An 18,947-nucleotide genomic window follows, 5' to 3' on the forward strand; every position below is an offset into this window, starting at 1 on the left:
TTACCTGCAGGAAGTGGGAATAAGGTCAATAGGCAATTTTTAGTGGGATGACCAACATTTTAAAAACCTTTGTAGACCCGCAAATTTTGGTGGAAAAGTGGTATTACATTGTCTTTGAGTCTACTTTTCTTTTATTTGCAAACATTATAAACAGTTATAAAGATATTTTCAAAGCTTTACACTTCTTGCCGTATTGTCACACCAGATATTTAAAAGAACACGAGAATTTTCTAACTGTCTTCCTCGTCTGCTGCAACCAAGACACATCAACAAATTTTAATCAGTAGCTTGCATGTTCTGCTCGAGTTCTATGATGTCTGTAAAATTCAGGAGAGGTGGCTGTAGTATGCAAAATATTGTCATTCAAAGAGGAGATTTTACACAAGATCCAGAAACCAGACTTTTTTTTAAAAACAAAAAAAAGAAGAAGAGTTGATTGTGCCCTAACCCTTTCTTAATGTGCCCACACACCAGCAAGTCTCAATCGGTAAAACAGGGTGATGACTTCTACAAACACCAGGAATATATCAATCTGATTTCATTATCTGATTTTTTCAAATTCTCCAACTCACCCTGGCAGGATTTGCCGGCCTGGCAGTGGGTCATGTGGTTAAGGACGTTCTTCATGGTGCGGCAGTGAGGCAGGGCGCAGGCCCTCACCTCCCCGTTGGCCTGCTCCCGTCGCTGGCACTTGTGTGCGTGAAGCAGCAGAACCAGCTGCTGCTGGATCAGCTTGCGCTTCTCTGGGTCGGCGGTGGGGCCTGCTGAAGACACTGCCACACCTCCACCACCGGCCAGTGGGAGCAACGCTGTCTGCTGCTGAGGCTGCTGCTGGAGCTGCTACATGGTTGACAAAGACAAATGTAGAGGAAATGTCAAAGTTGAAATGGGTTAACAATAAAAAACCTTTATCGCCTCTTATGCTGTCAATACTACAGTTGTAAAAGGCAAATTTCCTGTCAGTCACTTAAGGTTAGAAGATGCTCTATATGCATCTATTTTATGCTACATGTGATTGGCTGCGTCAAATTTAGGTCTCCATCTACACAGACGGTCACCAAACCCAAAACTCAGTATTATCACTTTCTCTCTTATGTTTATAGATTTTTCTCTCAAAGGAGAACATTTGATTGACTTCATGATTGACTTCATGATTGACAGGGCACATATGTGTTCTGTAGCAGGCAAAAAATAGTTATTTAATTCCAGTTTTACTTTTTTCCAGCTCTTGGTGATAATCTACATCTAAAAGAGCTAATTTTAGTAATGTTATGTTATAACTTCAACAGGTATTAATTGTAGAATAATGGTTAATACTTAAACACTGGTTACAGTCAGCATGTCCAGTGAGGTTGAGGGGGTGGACACAGACTTGCAGATCATCAAGACAGATTGGCATGTTTAGTGATCATTATAATATCTGTGATTATTATTGCTTTAGCCCCAACATTCTGGCCACTGAGTGATAGTAGAGCAATGACTAATAATAACAACAACAACAATAATAATAATGACAATAAACTTGTAAATTTGAAATATAATACTCAAATATGACAGTATGCTGTTCACAGCTCCATGTAGTGACTTAAATGTGTACGTGTGAACATGTGTCTAGTAAGATTTCTGCTATTATCAATATGGTAATGTATGAGTAAGCGCTAACCATGCTTGGCACGCTAGTGACAGCGGCCCCTTTGAGCTCAGTGGGGAAGGGTGGCAGGCTGTTGGCAAGGGCAGCCTTGTTCTGGAGCTGCTGCTGAGGGTTTAGCTGCTGGCCGGGTCCTGTGGCACCTTGACCATAGGGCTGGGCCCCAAATGGACCCCCATTGCTGCCCAGGCCCAACTGGAAAGACAAACAGATGAAAAAAAGTTAATAAAGTAATTTAGCAGTATTATTATGACAGTAGCCTACTTTAAAGCACCAAATCATGCAGGGCCTGAATAAGAGCTTGTATGGAGACTTCAGCAGTGTAATACAATACCAATTGTTTGTCATTTACTCTTTACATCTGACTAGTACCTAACTAGCAACCAACATCTGTCTGAAAATTATGTGGTGCTATTAGATCAAATTTTTCCATAAACAGAAAGCGTCAGCACTGTTCCTCAACATCGAACAGGAAGTTTACAAAAGTCTGGATATTATAATGGACTGTAATTTGGGTGGTGGTTATTATTCAACTACATTTGTCAAAACAGCATCAACATGCCAACAAAGGTTCCGCCTTCATTTCAATGCCAATTTGTCACTACACGACCCCCTCATAACTGAGCCAAGATGACTGTGCCTGGTTCAATTTAAGCCAGCCATGTCCTGGCACCATGACAGCTCAGCATGACACCAGCTAATATTGGCAGGAAGGACTTCTCCAGCACTCGACCACAAGAAGGTTTCCAAACATTTCTCCTCTATTCTCAAGCTAGCTGGTAGGTTGCAACAAGTGGAATGATGCAAAGAGACACTGTTAAAAACATTACGGTGGGTAGATTAGGGAGCCGCCAGATAAATCTATCTTTGCAAAGCGGTTCTTCCATTCGCCATTTGACAGGAAATAACCATTACTTGGCAATCCTGCTCTCAAGATCCTATTGGGCTGTAGAACAATTAATATGGCAAAACATTTAATTTAATTTTTTTATACCAATTTAAGGTTCATAAATGAGCTCAAGACAATTTGTAGCAAGAGTCTAAATTTGTTTATAGCATGTGGCTTTGCATATGTCTACATTGTGATAAAAATCAATACTGTACACTGTCTGATCAATACCATGACACTGATACCAACCACATCACCCAGACCAATGTGAGATGATGGAAGTCTGTAAACCATCAGATTGTTTTGTAATACTGAGGTAGCTCTACCTTTAATACATATGGCTGTACTTAAAGTTTCTGTCAATGCTGCAAATCAATGAGCAGCACTGCTGTATGGTAATATTGGACTTACAGTAAAATTGTCCAAGTGAACTCATTTCACTTGATCATCTGGTTATCTTCTCTACATCTATGGTTTCACAGTTGAATTTCAACCCATATCCCCCACCCTCAGCAAGAACCATACATCAAGATGTGAGGCACCAGGGGGATAAAATCCCTGTTAGTGCCATGCTTTACACACTGAACAACTTGCTGCGGCTCCCTCATCCACAGACTCCGCAATGCCAGGCCAGGCTGTATCCCCTCAGGCTGTTGACACCGCTCCAACAGACCAGATAAAAAAGACCCAGCTGAGACGACCAGACACTGGCAGCCTTTCAACACAGCTGAGCAGGCGGACACACACAGTTGCGCACACACAAACGCACACCCCCTCCGCTTCGCTCTTCTCATTCAGCCCCCCGCTCTCTGACACACTCCACACATCGGCAGGCAGGACAGTTGCCAACTATCATCTCACCGCTCTGCTGCCAGGATGGACTATTCAGCTGAGCTGCCCTCCTCCCTCTTCCTCATTGCACTCGCCCACTGTCATTCTAACTGATTAAGTGGTTTGCAATACCCATCTTTCCCAGCGTGACTGACAGGGCAAGCAGCCATCCAATAAGCCAGAGAAAGCAAGGGGAGTGTTCATGCGTATACAATAACAAAGGAGCATGGGCCAGGAAGGAGTGACAGCAGTCTCTTACCAACACAAATGACCAGAAAGAGATTTACACCCGGTGATTAAAGCACAACAGAGGAAGCCACACACAAAGACTGCATGAGTCTAGTGGTTTTTTTCTCTAGAGGTGTTGGGGAAATGATAATCACTGAAGACCGGCTAAGCTTTCAACACATACACGCACACAAATGTCCTGCAAATGCTGACAGTCCCCTCACTGATATTTATACATCAGCTTTTAATCTTTCTTGTGGTTTAAACATGTCGACATACTCTGAGAATGGATCACACGTACACCATCTCTCCAAGTCTTTTCTCAGTAGCTCGCAGCCTCTGCATGTGTGTGTTGTGGTTACATATTGCTTCAATGTCTTGGCTCTGACACACAGCCAGTAAAAGAGACGGCTTCCGACTGATTTCCTGTGAAACCACATTGGTGGCAAGCTTTCATAAAAGCAGCCAATGACACTATCAACTCACTCACACACACACACACACACACACACACACACACACACACACACACACACACACACACACTTCAGACTCCCAAGACTAATCTTAACAATGACTGAGCAGTTGACAGCAGTGTCAATATTAGCTCCGTGCCAAAAGTGAGAGTAGAGCTGCCAAGTGTGGAGTGTACATTTCATTTCTGAACAATCAGAGCACGGAAAATGAGCTGAGGGCGAGACAAGACTGCAGATGAACCAACAGAGCAACCACCACAGTGTATATATACAGATCCATACAGCACACATGCAAAAAAAGGAGAAATCTGGAGTGTGGGAGCCTTCAATATTAAGGTGTCACGATTTCGATTTTAAATCGAAATCCAACGAAATGAAGTCACAATCTTGATCTTCGAATTAAAAAATGGAATCGTCGATGCTGCCACGCCCCCATGTCACGTCCGGTCAGCTTGCCAAGGGGAAAAAAACACACACGTGTTGAAGTGCTGCGAGTCAACCACCTCTAACTTAGCTACTTGCTAAGCCAGTAGCTAGTAGCTACAGCCAGTCAAACGATAGCATGGTGTTGCACCATTCCTGTTCGGCTCCCGGACCGTGGTCGGGAAGCACAGGGGAGATGATTTCCTCCAGGGCCGAAGTTTATGTTTACCTTCGGGGTGAACCCCCCTTTCACGTGTTAAAGGAATAGTTCACATGAGAAGTCCGGTGTAGTTTCTTATTCCTCAAAGTGCAGCTGGAGACCCGCGGGGGTACCCTCCTGCAGCAAAAATCCATATAACAGGCGTAAATGGTGTCCGAGACGAAAAGGTCCATAAAACTACACAAAAACTCTGTAATATTCCTCCATACTGCTCGTCTGCTGCAATCCAAGTGTCCTGAAGTGGCAACATCCAGAGTTTACTCAAAACGACGTCATTTAGTACATTTTTACAGCCTAAACAGTCACTATACTACATTTGCCTGGAGGCACGCTCCTGCGTGCATGCAAGTCTCCCTCACAGCCCTACGGAAGTCGCGCTAGACAAGATCAACAAGACTCGCGATAGATACACACCAGTATTTACATCCTGCTGTGAGTTTCAAAGTTTCAAATCACTAGTGCAGGCAGATCCCTCTTGTGTTTGTGTGTTGCTCGGTCGCTCACAGCATGTCTGGCGCGGCTTCCATAGTGCATACGGCTGTGAGGGAGACTCGCGTGCACGCAGGAGCGTGCCTCCAGGCACCCCTATTCAATATAGTTCCTTATCATCACTGATCTCAAAGGCTTTAGTGAAGTCATTTGAGACATAGCATGAATGGTGTTATGGCCAGCAATGGAACATCTCCACTCTCATTAACCAGCCAATTGGGAGGTACATAAAGATAAGCACTAGCAATTATCACATATTCATAAAAGGCATTTAAAAAATGAGCCACTATATGGAGACCATGGACCCCCTCTTGATAAATAAGCGTGAGCATGGATTGGTCAGTTTACCATGTCAATAGCCAAAATGTCCAGTATAAATTATGCCAGATAAATAAATTAATTAAAAGCATTTTAAATAACTGAATAACATGTGACCTGTAAGATGTTGTAGACAAATTACATATTATGCAAAAGTTTGGTTTTGCCTCTGCTTTTAAGACATTGAGCGATTTATTAACAGGCTGGCCACATTGGATGCTTGTGTATTGTGTGGCAGCTGCGTTGCTGAGCTAGCTCTGGCCTGCCCTATCTGTTTACATGGAGTTTGCCGTTGATAATTATCCATAAATATGATGACGGGATTTTCCTTTCACAGGAAAAACACTGCCCTTTACCCATTGTTGCTATGGCAACGACAGTGCATGAGGATGCTGTGGCCAGTACCTCCTCCAAATTAAGCTACGTTTTGTTTTTTTGGCTTTGTTGCTGAAACACGTACTGCCTTTGGCAGAAATCCTATCATCATCATTGGAGAAGGAAGAGGGTGTTTTGGACTAAGAGCAGCAGACTTTCAGACCATCAGAGCCCACGGTGTCTTTCAAACAAGCAACCTGACCGGCTCGACCACCTCCGGGAGGAAGAGAGTTGGAAGAAGAGCCATGCTAATCCAGCTTGGTTTAAGGCTGCTCCTGGCTAATGTCCGGTCACAGGAAAAGGAAATGGACAAAATGGGACTCAGGCTGGAAAAAAATCAACGTGAAATCAGAGTCTGTTGTGCCCTCAGAGACCTGGGTTGAGGTGAGGTGGACTAACATTTATGCATGGTGCTCACACAGAGACAGAGTTGATGGACAGCGTTTCCCAGATGTTGAACTTTTGATATGAGGATGCCAGCAACATTATCATCATCTTGTTGCTGCTGTTTTGTTAGATTCAAAAGATGCACTACCTGTTGATGTATATTTCGATATTTATAACTATATACTATAACTATATACAACCCTGTGTTGAATAATAACGAATAAATTACCTTGTACTTTGTACCTCGTGTGTATTCTCTTTACGTCTATGACATATTCTACAGATACAGACATTAAAACTGTGGTGAAATGCTGGTATGATGTCTATGTGACTGTCTATAGGTTGTTTTCAGGTCTATTTAAAATGATAAGCGCAACGAAATGCCTCACACACGCGCTGCTCCCCATCCAGTGTAGCCAGCCTGTAAGTGTTTAGTCACATGCAGCATTTTTTTCTCTCAGCACATATGCGCTTTATCCCAGTGACATGGCCCTAAGCCTGTATACCTCCAGCAACAGCCCCACACTGTGGCTTGACAGCAGTTAACTCCGAAATGTCGGTAGTATGCATGTCGAAAGTCTCCTGGCAATGCGCTCCATTGACAGCAATGTGCCAGAAAAAACTGAGGAAGGCAGGCCTCTGTTAATAATGGTTAAAAAAAGTTAAGCTTTTGAAAATGTTTTTGAGGTAGGAAAAGCATGTTGTTTCTGTGGTTTTATTTTTTTTTAATGAGAAACAAAACCATGTTTGTTGACAATGAAAATGCCACTTCTGCTGTGCTGCAGCAGTGAAAAAATAAAATAAAAAGGCATCTTCATAGTCTTCAGGCCATGGCAGTCAAACATAATGGCAGATCATTGTGTTCCACTGTTGCATTCATTCCACAATAAGAGCATGCAGTTATCAAAAGTATATCCAGGATTGACACTTTAAGGCTCCACTTGAGTTTAGAGTTGAGACAGAACAACAACATTTTGACCGAGTGACATGTTAGTCTGGATTTGTCAAATATCAAAGCACCAACAACACATCATCAAGCCTACTAAATTTGTCAGGAGTCGGTACCCTTTCAAATGGATCACATTCATGTTGCCAATGTTAAAAAGATTTCCACTCACACACCATCCACACATTTTATGAATTGCAAGTTAATAATTCCGTGCGAATGTTGATAGGAAGCAGGTGACTCACCTTGTTCATATTGCCTGCTTGCTGGGCTGCACTGAGGGTGGCGTGAGCCCCCATCTGCTGCCCTCCCTGGGTGAGTGTCTCTGCCAACGCACTCCCTGCTCCTCCTGATCCTGGTGCAGCTCCCTGCATTGTTGGTCCCTGGTACTGCATGCCTGCCACCCCCGCTCCCCTTCCTCTCCCAGCTTCAGGTCCGAGACCACCATTCATCACCTGCCCAGGTTGGGGCTGCCCTCCCTGGGCCAGTAGCCCAGCATGGCCTTGGCTATTGTTAATCATGGCCTGGTTGAAGCCTGTTGTGTTCAAGCCCATTGTTGCAGTGTTGTTGTTGTTGTTCTGTCCTGCTACTCCAGTTGGTGTGCCTGCTTTTTGGGCCTGGGGGGACGGGTGGTTGTTGGGAGAGCCCTGGCCAAGGGGGCTCTTTCCTAGGGGTGTGCCCAGCTGAGGCCCCATACCGCCTGGCTGAGGGCTAGCTGAGTTCAGTCCTGCGCCTGTGATACTGGAGGTGCTACCTGCTCGAAGGAGCTCCGAGAGCTGCTTGTGCTTTGCGGCTGCATCTGGGACACCGCCCCCAAGGCCGCCCGGGGTGCCACCTGGCCCACCAGTTCCAGGTGGTGCTCCACCATTTGAAGGCATCCCACCCATTAGGCTCAGATCTCCTCCATTAGGGATCAACTCATCTGGAAGGTCATTCTCTAAATCATCCCAGGAAAGTGACCCCAGGTCTAGGAGAAAAGGAAGAGAAAAGAAAAATAAGATTAATAATTCAATAGTTTCAAGTGTGCATTGACACTATTGCCTGTACTTGATTAACAATGTGTGTCAGTAAGGAAGATTCACTCTGCTCAGCCTTTGTGGATCGTCAAATCAGCCTGTGTTTAGTTTAGTTTAGTGCCAAGTATTCGCATTTCTCCATATACCACAGGCAACACACATGACAGCAGGTATAAAAACTCACACAAATACCCTCTTTTTATTATTCACTGCTTATAGAATATTATTGAGCCAACATGCTAACTGATGCTGCAGCATGGCACGGTCCCTGCAGCACAAGACAAGAAACAAGACACAGTGTGATAATAAGAGCATCGCTACTGGCTGACAAACACAATGTGACAAGAGAGAGAATCCAGCAGCACTCAGGATTCCTGCTGGGCAGTGGAGGAATATTTGTGTCACACCATCCAGAGGTGTGAGCATAATGCAGAGAGCCTAGGGAGCCATGATTTGTTTGAGATGAAGTGAATACGACAGCGAGAAAAGATGGGAAGTGCGTGTGCGTGTGTGTGTGTGAGAGAGGTGAATTTCTTGGTCTAGGACAGCCCTGACTAATCAATTAGTGGGGTAGAAAGTCTTGTATGTGCACTTGTTAAGTGTTACTGTTGGGTCTGTGAGAGTATATTAGTTTAATATCCTCTGAACCGTTGTTCCATATCACTGTCTAAGTGGTGTTTTCTGCCCCATATCACTGTGTGAAATAAATGCAGCCCTCTTATTTATTTAAGCAGGTATGACAACACAGAGTGCTCCATCAAAAAAAAGGGGGCAGGGCAGACGTTGAATCTGTCTCCACATTTTGGCTAATTGCAATGCCATGTCATTTGGTAAGTGACTGTGGTGGTGAATAAAATGCGTGCAAGTGCACATTTCTGATGTTTTTTTGAATGTGTACAAAGCAGTGTTTCCCACACATAGACCTTACTTGTGTGGTCTTCCCAGGTATATTAACAGCTGCCCAAGCATATTTGGCAACCCATGTTAGCATTTTATACAGACAGAGAGACAGACGCTCTGTAGTGTTACATCCCTCTTGTAATTGATTGTGATGTGACCTGTAGGCCTACTTATTCTGTTGTTTTGTACAAACGTGTAGGTGCACCTGTTTATTGCGATGTAGTTCAATGCACGTTGGTTTTGATCAACTATATAATTAACAGGCTCCCTTAACACGCAGCTCACATGCTGTTATGGCAAATGGATCGCAGGGGAAAAAAATCCTAAACCTGATTTGTGTTTTTTGGGTGATTTCATAGAAAAAACCTACTGCTGAGAAAGAAAGTAGATAACGTTGCTGGGAGAGAGAAACAGAAAGGCGAGGCAAGCCAGTGTGCATGCATTAAGGTGGACAATTAAAGCAACACTTATGGTAGGCAAACTCTTAAAGCAATAATGAAAAAAAATTCTCAGGTCATCAAATACACAATTTTTTCTGAATCTGGCTCCACATTTTGCTGAGTTACAATGCCACGCCATCTAGTAAGGGACTTTAGTGGCTAATTAAATGCGTGCAAGTGCACATTTTTTATTTTATTACCTTGTGCTACTCACTAAGGAATAAAAAAATTCCTACTGTGATAAATTTCCAGAGTTGTAAAATCCCATCTAGGTATATGCTCTGGCATCTGATAAGTCTTCAAGCTATTGGATCTGGTACTTTAACTTGACTTCCTGAATTACATTTCATGAATCTCAGATAACTGAAGGCACACGTCCGCAACAATGCAGTCCCTTGCGTAGTTTAACACAGACAAACACAGTCTAACATGACTTTACAGGCTAAAATGATCATCTTAATTCTAATCCAGTTTACTCAGTTCTTCAAAAACAAGCGGGGGGTAGAGTTGTTCATCTTTAATGAAGTTTTCATGTCAAACAGCACAATCTTATTTTGAAAAAATGCAGAATGAGTAAAGAGTAGAAGCCACATTATGCAAGTGGCTGGTAGCACCATGGCTCGCAACAATTCCCTGCAGCTGCACAGCTGAAGATACTGAGAACTGAGGAATGTCACTTTATCCATGAAACATCCAAATCAAATCAAGCTTATCAGTTATTAACATATGATGAACAGGGTTTAATGAAATAGGATGGGAGTGGACTGAAAAGAGCAGACACAGTGAGGCAGTCCCTCCCATCTGCCGTCTGCTGCTGGATGTCTTCATTGAGATTCAGTCAGAATCCAGCCTTTAATGAGGGCACTTGGCCTACGTACTTCCCTGAGTAAACACAGCCTTCCAGATCTGCCGCGCTAGCCCGCTGTCTGTCCCTGGCATCAGGCAAGCAGGTGCTCCATGTGGAGGAAGCTTGTTTAAGGCTGAAGGGACCATCCGTCTTTCCCTCCCTCACTCCTCTCAGCCCCTCCCTCTCCAGCCAGCAGCCACATGGATGCTCTCAGAGCAGCAGCATTCAATTCAACCACATGCCCGCAGGCCTGGTCCTGCATTCATTTCTGAATGGGGACACACACACACACACTCTGTGCAACCTCGCCCCCAGGCTCCTTGGCTGGAGACCAAAAATGCAAAGCAATGTTTTGGTTAGGTGGCACCACATGCAGTCGGGAGAGCCCCAACCATGGGAGTAGGGGGAGGGGAGACAGATTTGGAGTACTACACCTCTCTTATAGCAGCCCTTTTTTCCACTTGCATGGCTTCCATTTGTTTCTCATTACTTCCTTCTTATGCTTTTTCACCAAATTTCCTTAACTGACTTATTGCCACACTGTTCTATACCGTTTTAACCCCTGTGGCTCCTGTCTGAGTTGGTGGCTATAAATATCTGCAAAAGCAGCCCCAACAGTATTCCAGACTTGGGTTGCCTGTCATCTCGCCCTAGGGCTGAGCGTCTGGCCTTAGAAGGGACAGGTGCAGCATGGGTGCCTGGCCTTTCACTTGCTGTTAAGTATCACAGCAGGGAGAGCAAGAAAGCCACTGAGTGCTGGGATGATAACATATCCTCTGCTTTTAACTATACTCCACTGACCCTTGGAGTGGGTCATCACATGTGTTGGAAGGAGATGTTGGGAAAAGATCTGATTAAAGGCTATTCAGGTGTGGCTTCATAGATTCTATTTGGCAGAACCTGATTACACTAAATAATTAAAAACTTAACTTTTAATTATGACCACAGACTCAAAGAATAAGTCAATGCAACTTGCATAATACAATGTCTAACTTCAGGTCGAAGCATTTTACACAAATCAGGCATCAGTGACTCATGCATCACTTGACATTGCATCCATAGATAATTGTGCTATGCAGCATTCAAACCGCAACAGCTTTGTTCACAGTTTAAGTTCCTACCATTGGACATGAAATTTGAATCACTGTCAGCTGAGTTTAGAGCTCAGTAGTACCTCAATGACTATTATGAATCAGATAGTTTATAAGGCCCGCTGACATACCCAGCACAAGTCGGGCGGTCAATGCTGCTCATCAAAACACAGATCACACATGCCTGAATGACTCAAATTTATGACAATACGTGCAAGACTTCTTAGTCGATTATGACCTTTATGGACTAGACTACAACTTTTTTGAAGCAGTTATACATTTTATCTTATTAATTTACTTGTGTGGGTGACAATAAAGTGTTTTACTTGGTAAGTTCGCATGAAATGGACTTCGCAATCATGTAAAACATTTGTCCGTGAGTGTCGCTGTTGAAGGTGCAATGTGTAAGAATTGGCCACCTGCCCCTGGGAGGAGCGCCAGGCTCGGAAGCCAGTTTTCATAGAGGCCAAACCGAGTAATTACATCGTCACGTGATGCAATGCGGCCCAAAAAGACTTTTTCCCATAAAATGGTGGATACATTTTTTGAGTGTCACAACCCCCATGAAATGACTTGTTTCACGGTCATAATTTGAGCCATTCGGTCCAATATCATTGGGAAAGTCTAGAAGAGCCGCACGATTAAATAATTTTATCGCCATTCAAGTTAGCCGGGTGCTAAAACAGAAGTAAGTCAGCTTGGTCGGTCAGTCTCTAGTGGGCACGCTCTATGGGCCACACAATGCGGAAGCTATGCGGAAGAGCCCCGGCCGGAAGTCAAGCATTTTTGGCTTCATGCACCACTGAGCAGTTTTCATAGGAATGAATGGGGCTCCACCTCGACAGCTGTGTCCACTCGCTGCCACTAGCTAGTTAGCTCAGTTAGCCATGAGTCTAGTGGCCCTAAGCTGACTTGAGTCTTAGCATACACGACCTCAGAGTGATGAGGGAGTGTTGGTGTTAGACCACGGGCAACAGAACCAAGCTCAGTAGCTACACAGTAAAGAAGGCCAGTTAGAAGCTGTCAACACCAGCACAGAAAAGCTGCGTCTCAAGCAATGAATTAAGGATTCATTTAGAACAGACAAGAGCTGGTGATTAGGAACTAATAGGATCCCCAAACTGAAGAGCTCCAGAGGAACACCATTTTCCACATCCGAGCAGCACTCCTTGCATTCGTTTTTTGACCGAGCGTTGGTGATCATACGAACGATGGAAAAATAAACCAAGCCGGTTTTGGTGAGTTTTATTTTGTTTCTGCCAATTTGAATGAAGTGTGTTTTACAATGAATTAACAAGCCAATTAAGTTCATCTTAGTTCGATTAAAGAGAGACACTGGGTACGAAGAGCAGAAGAGTTAAGTGATCACTCGTGGGGTAAATTTTACAGCACAGCAATTCAAGTCTTAGTCTTTTCATCAGCATTTCCCCCAGAAATGTTGTTTGGCCCAGTGGAGAGTATCTTTTCAAGGGGGCCGCCACAGTGGCCATTATATCCATGCTTTAAACTGAGCGACCCCACTGTAACTGTAGTTATTGGGACATCTTAGAAATTAGGACAGAGATGATAGGCTTATCTCACGATTTGACACTATCATGTTACTTGGATGCAGACTTGATTCAAATCTTGATTCAAAACCGAACCTTGATTGAATGAATAGAAAAAAGGGGCATTATTATGGTATTTTGCTCCAGTATACTGTGTGCCAAACCATTCACTGGTGTCCTCAGTCCACTGAAATAGTATATGAAACAAAACCTGGGGGTAGGATAGATATTCTACAGCTTTTACATTTTAAAAGGTTGACTGCATTAAAGCAAATTGAACAGTCTCTTTAACAGTGTGAGAACAACAAAATGAGTCATGTCTCCAGCAGAGGAGAGTAGCCTCTCTGCAGCACCATTAATTCTGGAGAAAGCCATCGCTCTCCAAGATGCTGAATGGGTGCAGGGAGCACACCAAATTATTTTCCTCAACTCAGTGGTGATTTAAGTTGTTTAAGCTCTGCAGTGTGTGTTGGTCAGCCAGGTGCTGCACTCCATCGCAGGTGAGTTCCACCTTTTTTGGTCTGTCATATTCACTTTATTAACCAACATTTAAAGAAATCCACTTTTTCTCAAATTTCCAATGCTTATGCCTCGCGCATGGACAAGTTAGGCCCTGTGGGCTGCTCGAAAACCTTTTTTATCCAACAAGACAGGTCTTTGTTTTCACTTTTGTCTAAAAGGCAGGCTGAAGTTTAAAGTACACTTGAGACTCGGTCTGTGATTGAAGAAAATAAACGAGGTCTGACAACAACAAGCAGAGCCTGAGATGTCCTAAATATGTCAAAACATTTCCAATTTAGAAAAAACATAACATTTCTTCATTCTTCAGCTTTATACTATGCTTTAAACGTTATATTAATATCACCACTGGAATGGTCTCCCGAGTTTTTTTATCATTACCAACTTCATGTCTTGGTTCATGTGTGCAATAAGCATGGCAGTCTCACTGGCTATTGATAGATCACTGTGATTTCAGTCTTGGTATACCTTTCCACTAGATAGGTCCTGCACTAGCCTGACAAAACAAATTGCTGAATGTCAGCGCATCTGCACTCTTCAGTCTGTTCACAATAAAGTTTTCATTCAAACCAAGAACTACACCAAATGCTTGCAGTAATTTAGTGTCTTCTCTGCCTCTCTCTGTTAGAAAAGACTCCTTGTGAGAGATACCACCTGCATTGGGGTGTAGCAAAGATGCACATTTTGTTTGAGAATTCACAGCACTGTGCAATGTAGGTTAATCATGACAGATCACATTCAATCCAGCAAGACCTGCAGGATAAACTTTAAATGGTACAACGTATTTCAGAAAGAAATCTACATCGGGAGAGGAGGAGAGAGGATTGTTAGCGTGGATCTGCTGCAGCAGAAAGATATCAGACAGCCTCTTTGAATTCATCTTCATTAACAAAATATTTAAATGCAGTTTTCAACCAACCACACTTTAGAGGAATAACAGCCCAACAAAGACATAGACAGTTATGTTTATCCAGCTCTTCACACATTGCTTCCTGACACACACCGACAAATAATCATTGATGGAAACAGGGAATGTGTTTCGTAGGCCCTTGCTCCCAACACTGTGAGGTGACTTTCCAGTTTAAGGACCAAACACAACAGCTTTTGACAGCTCATGTAAAGACAAAAATAAAAGCTCCGAAGTTAATAAAGATTTATATAACTGCTGTAGATCATAAAGTGTTTTATCTACCTCAATGCCAATTCTTGCTGACTAGAACAGGATATTCCCTCCTACTGCCTTAAGGCCTACAGTGCCTACTTCTCCTGTGTCTTCTGAGTTTGAAACAAACTAGATGCTGAGTGAGATGCTCATGATGCACAAACAAGAGGGAAAGATCATTACTTATCTACTATGTAAAATCACTGCAAACTGCAGCTTCTTTGCTATGACAGGTTGTTAAACCCATTGAGATTTATAAAGTATTTAAAAATGAAAATATAATTGAACATTTTTGTCAGTAAAATGCAGTTTATTACAGTTTAGTACTTTTGCAAGTTTGTATGGAGCATACTACACTAAATGTGCATATAAAAGCAGTGTTTCCCATTAATTAACAAGACCCTGGCGGTGCGCCATAGTCTAATTTGCTGCACCATGGTCTCATATTGTTCCAAAAATATTTTTCACCTCTCATAGTAGCACTGAAGATCTGTAACGTTTTGCTCCCAGACAGTTGAAGCCAGGGCTTCGTAGTAGAGTAAATTGAGAGGACTGGACTCATCACCAGACAGCAGAGCCAAACATTAGTGTTATATGTGATTCTTTTTCATATTTTTTATTTTCCGCAATTTCTCATTTATGGTCATGTTTTTTATGAGAGTGCACCAGATTCATGCATTTAACTTCTCTAATCTAACAAAATTTTCTTCCGGGGCCCCCGCAGCCCCTAGAGGATCCGAGGTCCACCCACCATAGTCTCGTGAAATCCTGTGGGAAATGAATGTATGTAAATGTATGTATGCAACACTGAGGTGAAAACCTGCAAAATACCTGCTTTAACATTGCAAATTGGGGTGTGGTATTAAAAGATACATCTTGAAAAATTCGTCATTAACGCAGAAAATATACTTTCAGAGTCTGTGTGATATAAATTTAGTCAACTACCCATGTCCATGAGGGTAAGCGCATTTGCACGCAGCCCAAAACTTAAAGGGATAGTTCGGATTTTTTGACATGAAGTTGTATGACATCCTCACCATCAGTGTCGTGCATCAGCAGTGACTTTTCCCCCACTGCGTCCTGTGAGCCGAGGTCTGTCCCGCTGTTGTTGCTGAAGAAAGTAGTTACGGCTAGTTTGTGGGGCCACGAAGATAAAGCGTTTTGCTTCAAAAAACAATATCCGTTCAAAAGAGTAAAACATTTGCATCACAAAATCGTTTACGACAAAAAAGTCAGACCTCACGATCACCTGGCACTATTTCCCCTCCCTTCGTATCACTGCGCGCTTCCGCCTGTTGACACACCGCACCGCTCCATCAGCTGTTTCACTGTGTTTACATGCTCGGATGTGCGAGAGAGCTAACGTGAGAGCTAACGTGAGAGCTAACGTGAGAGCTAACGTGAGAGCTAACGTGAGAGCTAACGTGAGAGCTAACGTGAGTACTGGCGAGATTATTAGACAAGAGGATATATAAAAATGGTGCGGATTTGCGATTATCCGGGTTGCAACAACAAAGATCACACCAAGTCGCCGTATATATTTCACCGCTTTCCTGTCACGGACATTGCTATTAGGCAACTTTGGCTTCTTGCCATAGGCTTGAACATTGAAGCGAGACTGCCAAGGGTGAAAAAGCTTGTTCCTACACGCCCAGGAAAGAGGAAGAAACATGTTTTGAAGAGCGCTGCTGTGCCACGACCCCAGGTAAGAACAACTATCTACAAGCTAAAGACGGTGCCTTTTTATATGATGGCTGTTATTATTATTGTCAGCAACTATGTACTGTCTGTACAGGTCCAACTTCAGCTTGGACCGCTTCTCTGTCTCTCTCCTCTCTCTCTGCCCGTTCTAACTCCATTTGACGAAGCTCGGTGTCTGTGTATTCGGGTTCATAAAGATATCGCTTTGGCTCTGTACCATCCGAGCATGTAAACACCGTGAAACAGCTGACGGAGCGGTGCCGTGTGTCAACAGGCGGAAGCGCGCAGTGATACGAAGGGAGGGGAAATAGTGCCAGGTGACCGTGAGGTCTGACTTTTTTGTCGTAAACGATTTTGTGATGCAAATGTTTTACTCTTTTGAACGGATATTGTTTTTTGAAGCAAAACGCTTTATCTTCGTGGCCCCGCAAACTAGCCGTAACTACTTTCTTCAGCAACAACAGCGGGACAGACCTCGGCTCACAGGACGCAGTGGGGGAAAAGTCACTGCTGATGCACGACACTGATGGTAAGGATGTCATACAACTTCATGTCAAAAAATCCGAACTATCCCTTTAAGTGATGCAGCCGCAGTTTTTTCTTTTCTAGACTCAGTGTTAAACCTGCAATGACTGATTTTTTTAGGTTGTGAAGATAACATTGATACCATCACCATAAGTTGATATGGCAAATAGTTGCTTATTTACACATTTAACAGTGACGGATGGAGCAACATTAGCATTAATACAGAGTTGTGTTTTTGACCACCTGGCAAAACCAAGTCCAATATTCATTTGTTTTTTGGTCAGTTTTTTTAACCCATAACTCCTGAAGGAAATATTTGCCTCTTTAGCTGTTAAATTCTCAACTATGATTACAAGCTAGTTATTATTAACTGTGTCTGTCTGCTTTTTTGTGCTTTGCCAATAGTGTAGAGTGAGTTATTAGTTTTTTTCATGGAAAACAGCCGTGGCACCATGGCCAGAATAATACTATGAGAGTGAACCGAAACAGAGCCACAATAAAATTGTTATTGTAAAAATATTGTTAATTATTGTCCTTTTACCTTCACTTTTAATAAAGCCAAACTCTGCAGTAAAGTAACCTGTGGAGCTCCTCAATCACTGGTACTTTTTGTTATGGACTCAGTTCTACATCTTGTGTTTTACTCCGATTTCCAATTTTCTTTTCACTCTTTTGCCCTGTGAACCTCTACCACACATTGGTCTGTTTTTCAATGATTTTGTCTGGACACCTGATCTGTGTATTTCAAAGTGAACTTGATGAAAAGGTAACTTAATGGTATTCTCTCCTTAATTAGGAAGTCAAATTGACGTATATAAACAGTCACTGGAATGGCAATCTCTTCCAGTCAAAATGCAAGGAGGTCCAATAAAAAGCAGATGCAACAGATTTAATGATTAGAAGAAGCTCCTTTTGAAGTCTACCCGAAGAACCTGGACAGAACTGTGTTTTTAAGATGAACAGAATTAGTCAAATATGTGTTGTGTTTTTCATTTATTAAGAAGATTTGGGGTGGAAATTTTAATTTGGAAAGCCAGCTTTTTTTTGCTATAAATGCTTGCACAAACAAGAAGCAGAATTTTCTGGGTTGTCTACAAAAACAAAAAGCGTTTTTTTTTTTCTCTCAGCCTCACACTCACTCTTCTCTTCCTCACACACATATGCAATCATCTGCAGTACAAACAGCAAAAACGGATTGTATTATAACAAGCAAATACAAGCACGGACATGAACAACGAGCAGCATTAAAACATTTAACAATTAGCCCATGCTGCAAACTAGCTACGCTTAAAAAAGGACGCTTTACATGGATGGAGTACGTGGGTGGTGACACTCCACCCTACATCTCCCCTTGTCCGCTCCGCTGCTCCCCCTTCTTTTTCTCAGGGTTTTTCTGGTTGCCCGCAGGCAGACGCATAAATGGCTCCATTAGCAGCTGCGTCATGAGCTTACTGTCTGCCTGCTAGGCATTAAAGCTGCCATTTGCACAGTGGTAAGGTGGGTGTTTGCGGGTGGGTTTACTGACATGGCCATGACTGACACATGAAGCTGAACTAAGATCTCAGCAAGACTTGTATCAAATAACCACTACTTATGCTTTGAACATAAAGACACAGTATGGTGAGACTCACACTACTCACACACACATTAACTTTCCCAAAGAAAAGCAGTGTATTAGCTTAAGACGATCAGTCATTTACAGATTATGATAAAGAAGCAATCAAAATGCAGCTGTTTTGGATGTGCATTAACACTTTGTTTGAACAAAAATATAAGTCACTACAATGTACAGACATCTTAATAAAAGCTATGCTCATTACAAATGGATTTTCTGTGGACAGAGGGGCAAGGGGAGCCCAGGGACCCTGAAGAGTGACATATGGCCTGAATAGAGAGACGGGGGCACGTGTTTGCGCTCTGCCACTACAATAAAAAGGAACCTCCACAAACGCACACAAATCTTGACTGT

At 42.9% G+C, this 18,947-nt stretch overlaps 1 protein-coding gene across 3 annotated transcripts in view; it reads right to left on the minus strand.

Moving 5' to 3' along the window:
* crebbpa (CREB binding protein a) overlaps positions 1-18,947 on the minus strand; it is a 45,807-nt gene that overhangs the window by 22,388 nt on the left and 4,472 nt on the right. For all 3 annotated transcript variants that reach the window (XM_073471402.1, XM_073471393.1, XM_073471385.1), the window contains exons 2-4: positions 7,476-8,197; positions 1,664-1,843; positions 573-840 (exon numbers count right to left, since the gene is read on the minus strand). In XM_073471402.1, the coding sequence (XP_073327503.1) occupies positions 573-840; positions 1,664-1,843; positions 7,476-8,197 (1,170 nt within the window). The remainder of the gene's footprint in view (positions 1-572; positions 841-1,663; positions 1,844-7,475; positions 8,198-18,947) is intronic.

This window comes from Pagrus major, chromosome 1, assembly GCF_040436345.1.
Source record: "Pagrus major chromosome 1, Pma_NU_1.0".
Taxonomy (NCBI): Eukaryota; Metazoa; Chordata; class Actinopteri; order Spariformes; family Sparidae; genus Pagrus; species Pagrus major.